The sequence below is a fragment of the Brachyistius frenatus genome, unplaced genomic scaffold (assembly GCF_029030835.1).
Source record: "Brachyistius frenatus isolate BFR_SWC_R1_liver_20210118 unplaced genomic scaffold, ASM2903083v1 Contig_14, whole genome shotgun sequence".
Taxonomy (NCBI): Eukaryota; Metazoa; Chordata; class Actinopteri; family Embiotocidae; genus Brachyistius; species Brachyistius frenatus.
In genome coordinates, this window is record NW_027210613.1 from 4489824 (window position 1) to 4503603 (window position 13780).

Here is a 13780-nt window from a genome sequence, read left to right on the forward strand (position 1 = left end):
TACTCTTCCAAAACTTAGCTAAACAAAGAATTTGTCATCAAACCCTTTTTTTTTTGTGTGAACAGTTTCTATAAAAATGTACTAAAACACAAAAACCTGCACCTGGTTGTGAAAATACAACTAGAACATTCACACATTAAATCAACATTTACCTGCCATTGGTCCAGGTAGACATGCTATCCCCTCAGCCAATCAGTGTTATCTTTTCTATTTCATATCTTTCATTCTAAGAGATTAACTAAAGAGTGTGCAAAAGCTGATATATATAAATATATATATTTCTATGTGAAGTCCGAACACCAGAAACCCACTCGCTGTTGTGCGTTTGTATGTGTGCGTGATCCATTAGCTAGAGAAGTTAATCTTGCATGCTGTCGAGGCTGTGTTAGTGACAACCCAGCAATGCAAAACCCACTGTGTGTACGTGTCTGTGGACCTGTCACCGCAGTGATGATGAACAATGGTTGTTATCATGACGTCCATCTGTTGTTGTCACCAGAGACGGATGCTGCATCTAACGGGACGTGACATTACATGGATGCAGACACTTGTATTCAAACACAAATTCCGAAGAGCTTTATAGACAGAAGCAAACACTATGAAAAGTGCTTAAACAGCCTACAAAAAGCATATTGTGTATTATAGGAATACCCGCACAATGCGGAGAAGCAAATGCCCTGACTAAGATATGATTTAGTGATGATTAATGACACAACCTGAAAAGATTCAATATTTAGACCAGGAAGTAATGGTTTCAGATACTTGATACTCGCTTCCGCAGCTAAAAACCAAAAACTATATCCAAAATTGTGCACGTACTGATAAAGAGACTGAATTTATAGTTACAACTGTCATAATTTTGTATGAGGTCGAGGTTTGTTATAAATCCTGTCCACAAGATGCACAAGATATTTTCAAATGTAATGGATTCATGTTTGACCAATTCAAAGAAGTGCTGAATGCGTGACTCCCTGACATAAGGCAGTAGAAATGTATGCCCAAGTGTGTGTGTGTGTGTGTGTGTGTGTGTGTGTGTGTGTGTGTGTGTGTGTGTGTGTGTGTGTGTGTGTGTGTGTGTGTGTGTGTGTGTGTGTGTTGTTGGGCAAGGTAACAGTGATCTTGCCTGTACTGTAATCTCCTCCTAGCTCACCAGTATGTGCCTTAATGACAGACAGATGTTAGTGCTACAAAGCCTGAGTGTTACATTACTTCTACAGTAGAACAACCTTGGGCATAATGTGTGTGTGGTGCTTTCACTGAAGGATTAACACTTCCTAAAGCATGACAAAGAGAGTGGGCACACTGTGGTGTTTGTGACTTCTTTCTCTCTGCATAGGTCACTGACATATCATGTTCTAAATATGTGGAAATGTGTAAGATGTGCTGATAACTGACATGGAAAAAAAGTAAACTACTGTAAATTGTTCATAAGTGAACATTGAATTTGGCTTATCTAATCAGGCTCAAGCACTGTAATAAGATAAATGAAGAAAAGAACATGATCACAAGCAGGAAATGATCACTCTCAACATATGAACCGTTATAAAGCTGATCCTCATTTTGAATAAGAAACAACAGACTTTGAGTCATATCAGGTAAGGAAATTACTGTACTGATCTGTTGTAAGCACTGCCACACTTCTCTTATTGGAACTAACTCCTTCAATGTGCAGCAGGTTTCAGCCGTTCTTGCTGTTGCTGCACATAAGTTACGGAGGCACTTTAAATCAATTTCATGTAACGTTATGACTTAAGTTACATCAATAAGTCGAATTGCCATTATAAAAATAGGAATCGTATTCCTGATATTAAGATTATACCGGTTTTATAGTGAAAGATACAATATGGCACATCCTGAACAGAGATCTTTATTTTTCACACTCTGTTACTATCAGTCCCTCTGGGCAGTTAAAACTAGGAAATAAACAGCATGATGACCTATACAGGTGAAAAAAAACATTCATTTGAGTGTGGCAAGCAAAAAATGTTATCATTAAAATGCGGTGTGTTAGCTCTTCCATTATTAGTGGACTAGGTGCTCATTAATCAAGTGCAGCCCTACCTGGCCCCAGACAGCAACTTAACCATTAACTCAACCTTAAAACCTGTTAGACTGCCTTTAAACAAGTGTTATTATCTCCCCTGATAATGCATGCCAGTGAGTTTCATCTGGAATGTGGGGAGTGGGGAACAAGTATGAATGTATTTGTCTGTCTGTCTGTGTGTTTATGTGTGTGTGTGTCCATGCACATTTTTGTGTGTCCAGGCGTAGATAAATGATAGTGAAGCTAGAAGATGGAGCTACTAGTGGCTGGCCAGCTGTTTCACTTTGACAGCTGCTGCACTGGTGCCTCATGGGTAATAGAGTTCTTAACCAATTACAACCTGGGGAAATTAAAAACACTGTCCCACTAGAACAGCTAATCTCCCCCTCTATCGCTTTTTTTCTTTCTCTTTCTCTCCTGCAGCTGCTCATTCTCAACTCGTCCTTACCAACAGACATCCAAACACACACCTTCCACTCAGCAAGTCCATTTATCAAGGCTAAGTTCTAGTCACCTGGGGATGATTATGGAGATCCAAGCTAATAACATTCACATCCCTTTACTCTGAACATGCGCCCTTCTCTCCCTCCATCCCATCATCCCTGTGGTCTCCTATTCTTTCCATCTGCCTCTTCCCTACATCCGGCCTTCTCTCATATATCATCTGTTATAGTTGGTAATAAGTTAGACCTACAGACACAATGAAACACCTGGACCTCATCACAGGTGGATGTTCTCCAGCCCTGTGTTTTCTCTGCTGTAGTCACTTGCTCAATGTGTTTTTCTGAACAAATATATGTTTTGTGATGGCTGGAATTCGGACTGCCAAATATCAAATCAAAATAAAGTATCACCAATTATAGACATGACCAGATATTAAATGGTAAGTAAATATTTACTGTCACCCGCAGCCTGGGTGCTCAAGCAGCAACGTGTGGAAAGATCTGACTTGCAAAAAATGGTTTCTTCATTATTTCTCCTACACACTGACATTCAATTTTTCATCCGATCTCAGATTTGTATTTTAGTTATTCTCTTAGATATTTCCAAATATTTTTGCAGGGTCAAATGATCAAAATATACAAGCAGCCATCAATCACTACTTAACATATCCCTACAGAGAAATAATATTTTAGTGAGTGCAGGGGGAAATACCAGCTCTTGCAAAACAAAGAAAATATATATATTTTTTTTTTTACTTTTTCCAGTAGCAGAAAATTACATTATGATAATCCAACTAAAAGGTCAAAACACACAATAGATTAAATTTGGTGAGTCTGAAAATATTTCCTTCTCATTAAAACTAAGTGGTGGGAAAATACCATTGTAATCTCTCATATCTGCTTCCCACAGAGTGAAACCACAGACTTTGACCACTGACATCACAGCCAAACTGTACGACTGACCACGTCCTAACCTATGATCTGTCACATTTAGAAGATTGTAGGCAGCCCTACCTATACGTGGTTCTCTCTCACTCCCATAATTCCCTCCATCTACCTCTCTCTCAGCATTTCTTCCCATCCTTCCTCCTTTCTCTATCTCAGGCCTCCCTTCCCACTCCATCTAGTTCTCCATCCATCCCTCCTGTGGCTATTCAACACAGTTGTGTTCCAGACAAACCATCTGGTGCACTTTATTAATGACTGACCCTACATGGCTTAGATGTTGCCTAGTTGCCACCACTCGCTGTGTGTGTGTGCGTGCGTGCGTGCATGTGTGCGTGTGTGTGTGTGTGTGTGTGTGTGTGTGTGTGTGTGTGTGTGTGTGTGTGTGTGTTTAAAAACAGGTGCACGCTGACTGATGAAGTGATGTTGAGTGCAGCTTTAACCATTGAAGCAGGTGTACTGGTTATAGGGACCCGAACATATTTTTCTGACTCTCTTTCACCTTTTACTATTCTCTGACAAGCTCAAATATACTCACAATTAACTCATATTTAAACATGGGAAGCAGGCATGACCATGTGATCAAAACAAATCAAAACTTTTTGTTGGCTGCATTTCTGATTATTTGCTCCGCACTTCACAAAGCTTATTGAATGATTTAGAGTAAATCTCAATGTCATTCAAAAACAATAAAACCAGCAATCAAAATAGTTAAAATGTTCAAAAAAAAAAAAATCTGCTCATTTGTCTATATAAATGCTTCACAGGACCCAATAATATGCCAGAGTCAAGGAGCTGCCTGCAAGAAGCCTTGGATAGATTTGTGCTGATATCAAAATGCTAACAACAAAAGCCAGATGAGACCAAAAAGAAGAGGGAGAAAAAAAAAAAAAAGAGGAAGAAGAGGAGCAGCAGTGTAGTTGTCTGGGGATTGATCCCTCAAAGACACACTCAGCTTCTCCTCAGAGAATGAGGAAGAAGAAGAGAGGAAGAAAAAAGAGAATGTCTTATGAGGACACTCCACTTGAAAGAGATAAGTCCACACTTTGATGGTAAAGAGTGCGGGAGTACAAGAAGAGATAGAACATACAATGTGGGGTACAGCATATGTAGGAGGTCAAACTAAAGAAAGAAAGGGTCAAGAAAAACATTTTGGGCTCAAGCACAAATACATTTAGCATTTGTATCATGGCAACACTTTAACCATGAGAGCTGTTGCATATAATGTCACTCAACATCTTTAGGAACAGGATCTTCATAATTAGATGGAATACTACACTAGTGTAGCAGGTCTAAGCAACAGCAAGACGTGTCCAAGCAACTACAAATGTTCCTGCTTCTAAATGTTCCTGGCTAAAGTAAAGTCAATGCTCAGTAATTAGTAATTATTTATTCTAATTAGGGCTCCTTATTTAACGAAATATATGCATCGAAAATGTTGGGGAAAAATGGCAAATTAGAACATTTTGAACATAATTGAGTATTAAGTACAGTTACAAACCAGGGACTATAAGGTAAAATCAAAGATGGCTCTGCCAAACAATAATTTAGCTAAAAAGATCTAGGAGACAAAAGGTCAAGAAAATGCGAGTGCTAATGCTGTGCTCTCATTCTCGCTCTTCCACACCTTTACTCACAATTACAGCTTCATTAGCTGTTAATAGTTTCATTTGGCAGCAGAGAGAGAGGAAGCCAGAGATGGTATCTGTCACAGCTTGGGAGATTACACAGAGAACAATAGGTGGTTTAAATGAAACAGTAACCACCATTGGACAATGTGTTAGTGCTGTAAGATGTTATTGGTCCAACTAATGACATTTAGATTTCTAAGGAAGCTAAGGGATAAATATTTCAGATACGTATTCGTGAAAGGAGGTATTGAAGCTTTAAAGCTAGATTATTTTGGAGCATGTTGGCTTGATTGACATGTTTCATCCTATCACAGTCCGTTTGCTCATCCCAACACAGTCCTGCTCCGATGTTCTCCATTTTCATCAAATTTTGATTTTCTGTTCTTAGTTACCTGCCAGCGTCAAATGTTTAACTCATGTAGACATTTACACACTGACACTGTGCGCTTTCATTTGAGTGCTGTATGTGTGAGTCTGTCTGTCTGAAAAGGACAGCAAAGCATCGTAACACACACACATATACTGTGCACACACAAATACACGCACGCATAAACAGATACAGTTTTGATGGTTCTCAGGATTAGTGATATTAAAATTCATGCAGAAGTCATGACAGAACTGGAACAGGCTTTACATTTCTCGATGACAGGGGGCCGGCCTATGTTTCCTTGATTCATACACATGCAAATAAGCGTGCGCACTTAAAGTGTATGCATGATACATGTGCAGTATCAGAAACTTTACTTACAACAGGCATGTATTACTGCTCAGACGTTGTTTGTTATAGTTGATTTCCATTCATTCCGTTTTTAAGGTGATATACATGACTGAGTTCAACTTAAATGTAAAATATTTCCTCACGAGTCTGTAAACTTGAATGAAATCAAAATTCGATGGAAATGCTTTTTGCTTGCTGGAGATTTAAAATATTTTTTTTTTACCTGCTGCTTTGACTCATGAATCACAGTCAGCTGACGCTTTTTACCCCCTGATTAAGATGAGCTAACTCACCACAAAGCTTACACTTCCTCTATGACCTGAAAGGAGTCGCACCAAAGGCTAAGGTGGTTTGCTACATGTACTTTAGGTTTTGCAAACATCGCCACAGTTCTACACTTACATCTGTTTTTCAAGGACACTGGTGAAGATTAAGGGGCACATTATATTTATAAAATAACATGAATACATCTGTTTTGTAAACAGTAAAGATTTAAATTACAAATACAGTATATGTAAGACACACAGAACCTGACTTCACTAAAAGACTACCAAAGAAGTGTAAAATGTACTTTGAACCTAGAAAAGGACAACAATGCATTGTGTGTCATAATAATTTTTCAAAGAGCATGAACATGTTTATGTTCACCGTTTAACTTTTGAAAGTTAATAAAACGTCAAAATCACAAAAACTCAAAAGAGCCATCTAAAAATATAGAGTGGCAGCCTAATTAATGTTCACAACCTGCATCTATAATCTGAATAATCTGAAACGTATTTCATCCTCAAAGATTTTCTTGTGACAAAGATTTTAGTATTCATAGCAAAAAATAAATACAGACCTAGCTGCAGAAGATATTAAACGTGGAGTAAATATGTGTTTACACACTGAAATAAGAGTTGCTTACTAATTCTGACACACCTTATTTTCCAATAGCTACTCGCTCCAAATACTAAATATCCTGATTCAGAACTGAAAGCTGATCAGCTTCATTTACTGAAAACACATTTACATTTTTAACTGGGATACTTTGACTACTGAAATTCACGTGAAGCAGTCAGGCTGATGGTTTTACTAGAAAATACTTTTTTACTCCAGTTGAGGTGTTAAACCTACAAAACACCCCAGTCCACTCTGATTGTACAGCTCTTACACGGTGATTTTCTTTTACCTTATCAACAATCTGAAGCTGAGAGCAGACAATGATGCTGTGATGACACTTTGTTTCTGCAACAGCTTGCACACAAACCTGACCCGTTTTACTTTAGCCTGTCTAATCAATTCATCACTTTAGTTGGGGACAGCACATATGATCTCATATTTGTCATTTTAACAAGCAGCGGAGACAGTCAGTGCTGTGCGAAAGTAGGGAGCTGCTACCTGAATGTTTGTAGAATAGGTTTTGCTAACAGGAGTAACAAAACTCAAACACTCATTTGTACCAATTTGCACAAAATTGTTTAGCCATGGTTATGACCAAAACGGTTGAAGTCTGGAGGGTCACTGAGTTTGGCAGCAAAGAATGCCTGTTTACATGCTGTCCCCGAATAACACTGCTGTCAGTCACTTCATATTTTTTGTTTTGGTACAAATAATGCTCTTTGTGATTAAAAAACATTATTCACAGTCATGCACTAAAGTTACTTTCGTTATTATCTGTGCAAAAGCATAATGGTTACAGCCATAATGTTTAGTGTGTAAAAGTAAAGTGTGTTGTTCAGCCAATACAGTCACATTAAAGCAGTCAAATTTATTTCACACCCGAGCAGCTGACTTTAGCCAAAATCAGTTCTGTCTATCTCCCCATGTACACACTCACCACATGTGCTGGTACTTGCTCCATCTTGGCAGCAGGTGTCCCGGGTCTGGGGTAGAACTGGTTGATGAAGAGACTGGGGAATCTGTAGCATTTCACCAAGTCTACTGTCTCTTGGAAGTCTTCCTCAGTCTCACCAGGAAAACCACAGATTATGTCTGTGGCAATGGTTACACCAGGGACTCTAAGAAAGACAGAGGGAATTTTAAATCATATATTTAAGTTTTTGTTATCTCCTGGTTGTAAAATCATTTTAAAAACAACTTGCTTCATGCCCTTCATTCATTTCCACTTAACCTCTGGTATTGCGAGGAAGTTGTCTTCCCCTGATAAAAGTTTACATTAACAGTTAACATTACAAAATTAAAATAGAATAATACCACGAGAAAGAAAAATATTGAAGTCAATCTACAGCTTTTGGTTCTGCACCACTTCAGTGAGTCAGGCCCAGCGGCTCATTGTATTGTTGCATAACTAACCATGAAATTCCATGTTCTAGAGTCTAGAGGAATCTCTTGGGGAAAACAAATAATACATCTTTTTAAAAACAAATGGAAAACCACAACGATTTGCAGTCAAACATTTATTAACCCGCCAACGACTATCAAGTGAATTATGTAATCCAAACACATTTTCCTACTGTTGATATGTACCTTTGAAAAACTATTGGAGGCCCAATAGCATGCAAAGAGAATAAAGCCTGTCCCAATGGACTCATTCAGCCAATCAAAACCTGTTGAGTAACCTCTGCTGCCAATCATTAGCTATTGATTATTGACCGGCTGGCTCATTGGATTACTTGTGGCCAGTAGTATGGTATGGGAATGAATGCATTCATGTATTTTGTTTGTATTGACAGCAGTTGGATGAATCGTCAAAGAACTCCAAGGCTAGGTCATCACCGCCTGTCAGAAAAACAAGGCATCTTTAGAGGAGATTCTTGACATTGCCGATGAAATTAACACTATATGGACATGTTGCCGTAGAGTTTCAAAGACTGGTCTTGACCCCAAAGGCATTTATCACCATCTCTGACAGCTAAAGTAACTGTCAATTACTATGAAGGGCTAAATTAACAATATGAAAAATCCACAAGAAACAACATTTTTCTGAGCTGTGGAATCCAAATTATTTTTGACAAGCTGGCTTTCCAACTGATTGTGTTTGAGGAATGCAGTTATTTGCTGGAGAGGTCTATTTCTCCTTAGTCAGACTGGAAATAGTAGTAATTGGAAATCATTCTCAATTCAAGCATGCCATGCCATCGATTACAAGCTGTCTGTCAAAGCTTTTAGATACAATGGAAAAGAAGGGACACTAAAGCCCATTAATGTAATGGGTTACATGGCAAACAGTCTGTTACAAGACGCCAGGATGTTATTAGTAACAGACAACTCACCATTCAATGGGGTTTCTTTCTGTTCTGTCCTTTATTTTATCTTCATGTTTTACAATCTTTTTCTGTTTTATCGATAAGAGCTTGGCTTCAGAAGTGTGACACACAAAAAAAGCTTGCAATGAACTAAAACGCATGAATAGGAATATGAATATTTCATCTACTGTTAAAAATCCATAACTGCAAGACATTGCTACAAGAAACCAACATGAGCATGAGCATAATCAAGAAACACACAAAGACAAAGACAGATCAACAGAGATATTAAGAAAAGAGTGAAGACATTTTCTCTGCAATCGACAGAGAAATTGCATCTTTAATTACATTAACTTCCTCCATCTGCAACCCCACGATAACCTCTGACCTATTGACGAGTTCCAATTGGTTGATGGTCATTAATGTTAACCAATGGCCTGAGGGCACAGGCATCCTTCACCTCTCAGATCTGCCTGACAACTACCCAATGGAAAATTAAAAGCACATAAATAAAACAAAATAAAAAAAATAAAAAAACTGCAGAGAATGGTGAAATTGCCTGAATAAATGAATAATTCTCTATTTGTCATTAAAATTAACTTCTTGGATCCCCTTAAGCAGTGGTTCTAACTCCCCTGAGTATTTAACACAAAATTCATGGTTTAATCCTTCAAGTTATTAGGTAAACAAAGGACTATTTGCAGCCTGTAGGCTCCTACAATAATTAATCAAGTAAAGTGTTCTGAAAATAGGAAGCTGTAGTTCTTTTTTTTGAAGCTGAGGTTTTCTACCGTGCCAACTTGTACCCACATTAGGGTCATGAGTACAAAAGTGGTAGGCGTGCAGGTTTAATCCAAAAGCTACATTTGAGAATTCTTTGCAGCACATGGGATCGATTAACCAAAAATACTATTCTCTCACAAGGATAAAAGAAAGTTTGAATAAACTCATATTATTGCTACAACATACTCCCCCAGGCTGTTTCATTAATGGCAGTGGGAGGGAAGGTAAATAAAATTAGCAATATGAACAAATATGCATTTTTTTTTTCTCTCTGAGCTTAATAGATAAGAGTATTTTGCATCTCCACAGGGCTTCATTATCTAATTTGCTACGGCCCTTTGGTGGTGGGGGTGGTGATGATGAAGACGTAGAGGCAGCCACTGTGTCCTTTTCATTCTCAAAGCAGCACTAAGAAATTGACACTATTGCTGGAAAATAATTTACAATTCAGTCCAGGGGTGTAAAATAACACAAGGAGATAGAACACTGACAAAAAGAGCAAGGAGAGAGACGAGTGTGAATTGGCTTTTGTGGATCTTCCTGAGGTGGAGGCTGAGAGTGTAAAAAAAACAACATGCGCACACACACTGTCATTTTGACACCTCTGCCTCTCCCAGATCTAAGGGTGATAGAGGTGTGATGTTTGATGCTAATGAACAAGAACCGCAGTGATACTTCTCCTTGTTAAAAAGAGAGAGGAGAAATGTATCTTGTTATTGTTCACCTTTCAAAAACTGAGTGTGAGAGAAACAGAGAGCCAGAGACACGGAGACAGGAGGGGAGAATAATCAAGAGCGATGACAGATCACATTTCAGCTCAACTTGCTTTCAATTAAACCGATGCAGGAAGAGGGCTATTTTTAAAACTTCAAGACTGAAACTCAGCTATGTCCATCTATGCAATTCTAAATCACATTTTTATAGCACATAAAAACACGTGTAAAACAGTCATTGTTCCTATTTCATGTTAAGCTGAGCTCAAATATAGTTTTTACTGCAACTGCTGCTACAAATTCCTGTGTACTGTAAGTCTTAATGGGGCACTGTCTTATTAAACGAGGACATGTGTGATATAACACATTCTCATGGAAAATAAATGACTTATCTCACTAATAAATACAGAGATCTGGATTCAGTCTTACCAAAAACACTGACAGAGAAAGATGTGTGGAAAGGAGATAAACAGACAGAGGAGGATGGGATCTAACAAATGAGACATTATGTGGTACGGTTCAGCACAGGGAAAGAGTTAATGTTTAGTATTGACTAGAGAAAGATATCAGAGTTTTCTTTCCTACAAAAATGAAGAAGTAAACGGTGTTGCATACTGTAGTATGTAGATGGTATTATACAGCATTTACAGGAGAGACAAAGCATACATTATATATAAAGTATAAAGATAAAGGAAGGGGATCGCAGATGATCACATTTAATCAGAATCCAAAAGGGTAATATAAAACCCTGGGTTCTAAATACCGTAGGTATGCAAGAGAAAATGAGGCTCTATATTTTCTGCCGAGTAGCATTTAAATTGAAAACATAATTTCTCTAATGTCCATCACTCGTATTGCATCATACATGTATGTTGATAGGAGCAATATTTAATTTGTTCTCTGTTTGACAATGTCTAAGAATGAATGATCTGTTTTAATGGAAAGTAAAGTAATACCTTAGTATTAGATGTTCACATATAAAGGAAACATGTTTTTCTAGTTTTTCTCAATATCGAACAGCACTAACCTTATGACTAATGCTGAGATTCCTGCAGTTGCTTCAGAATAAAAGACCCTAAACCAAAATACATTAAGGTGGAAAAACAGATTTGTGTTTGTTTATAATTTGTCTCTGTCACTTCCCCTCCTGCTCTATAGAGGCAAAGAGACCACATCCCTGAAGACAGTAGCCTCCATTAGACCTAGTGTGCTATCATGAGTTAGGATTTACACAGAGAGCAGGCATTCATTTAAGGCTAAATTATTTTAATTAAAACTCCAGATAAGCACACAGTCAGTCTCCCATCTGCCTCAATGGGATGAATTAAGCTTCATAAAACACACCATTGTCTGTGTTATTATCATCAACTCTTTGTTTGCTTTATGTGTGTATGAGTTTCCACACACACGCACACAGCCAGCCATATATTCAAAGTACGCGCATGTGTACGCAAGTGTGTTTGCACAACAGATGCCTGTGAGCGGGCCCCGTGATAAGATGAAGGCGAGACCACTGGGACAGAAGAATCCTGAAAAAAGACAACAAAGGGACAAGGAAAAAAAAAATAAAAAAAAGAGTGTGGCGTGGAAGTGTAGAGAGAAGGATGGAGGGATGAGAGTGGAAGGAAGACAATCTGGGAAGGTAAATATTTACCTATTCATGTGTCAGAAAGAGACCACGCTACCCATCTGTGCTGCAGTGTGTGTTCTCTGAAATGATAATGTGTGGCACGCTGAGGCTGCTGCAGCATAGCAGTCGGACAGTGAATGGAAAAAGACGCGGCAATGAGGAGAGGCAGATATGTAAATTAAATACTTTGGGAAGATTTATTGTCAAACGGAAAAAGTTTGGAAAACTTTTGTTTTGAGGAAACCTCAAACACCAAGTAAAACCGTATTAACATGTAATCTGACAGCTTTACTATAATGTGTAATTGTGTATGAAAGAGAGAGATGGCAGCAGCTGGAGTGAGTCACAACAAATTCTATGAGGACTGAAGTTTTAAAAGTACAGAACCATCGCATACTGTGTGAAAATTAAGTTCACGTCTAACATGATCAATGCTCATGAGGAAGAGCAGGCAGGTATTCGCGTTGGATTTTAAGTTCTCACAAGAGCCATCTGTCCAATTCTGAACTCTTTCAAATTCACCACTGATATTCTTTTCTCACTGTCACCTTAATACATCCTATTTACAGTGTAATGTGTCAATATTTTAGAGATAAAAACAATTACAGTATGTAATATGTAGTACTGTATGAGTTGTTCAGTAGTACAAAACGGTTTCTGCAGAGGTTATGGTACATTTATTAAATATGCTGCTGATAAGTGAGCTTCAGCTGTTTCTATGTCATATTGAACATACATGTTTAAACACGAAGTGGGCTTTAAAAATCACTAATCATTCATATAACAGATGTTCAATGAACTTGACCCTTAAGAGCCAGTTAAATATTCTTAAAACAAATTCAAATAAGCACCTTGCAGTTGTATGCCTATGCCAACCAGTAAAGTCGCAGTTGACATCCATTTCTGTACAGATTCAGATAATATACAGTATGTTGTAAATAGATTGAAGAAATTTGGCAAATGAAGCTGATTATGATACAGATGTTGCTGCAAAGGAGCAACAAATTGTCAAACATGGATCCTTCAGACCAAGTCAGTATCCAATCAAATGTAAAATACGGTGACAATCTGCCCTTCGGTTTCCGAGTTACGGTGTTGACTGATGGCCAGAAAAGCTTCTTTTTTTTTCTTCTTTTTTTTTAATTGACCTTTGACCTTTTGGATGAAAACCACTTATTGTTTGGAATTGTGTCATAACTAGCAAATGCATGCTCGAATTGTTTTCGTGCTTTGTTTTGTCACAGTAATCTTGAACTTTGGCCATCAAATTCGAATCAGTTAATCCTCGAGTCCAAGTAAACATTTGTACCACTTTTGAAGAAAGTTCATCTAGGTGTTCCTGAGGTAGCGCGTTCACGAGAATGGGACTGACGGTCAAACTGAAACACAGCATGTAAACATTTGCAATCAAAGCCCTCGACAACACACAATACACTGTATACAAGCACATTGTAAGGGCCATCCATATCTTCATTTGCAGTGATTTTGTGAGATTAAAGCTCTTTTGAAGATGCGTTCAAAACATCGGATGCGTGCACAGAAATATCGCATTATATGCTTAACACGTATCATTACTGCTTCCTGAAATACATTTCATCAAGAGCTGTCAGAAAGTTTCAACAAACAGTTGTTATTTGCACTCAGTTTGAGTCATCCTCACCTTTTTTTTTTTTTTTACTACATTA

General features: G+C 38.0%; 1 protein-coding gene across 2 annotated transcripts in view; it reads right to left on the minus strand.

Annotated features, from left to right (window-relative positions):
* cdkal1 (CDK5 regulatory subunit associated protein 1-like 1) overlaps positions 1 to 13780 on the minus strand; it is a 227498-nt gene that overhangs the window by 56720 nt on the left and 156998 nt on the right. For both annotated transcript variants that reach the window (XM_069693222.1, XM_069693221.1), the window contains exon 11: positions 7601 to 7781. In XM_069693222.1, the coding sequence (XP_069549323.1) occupies positions 7601 to 7781 (181 nt within the window). The remainder of the gene's footprint in view (positions 1 to 7600; positions 7782 to 13780) is intronic.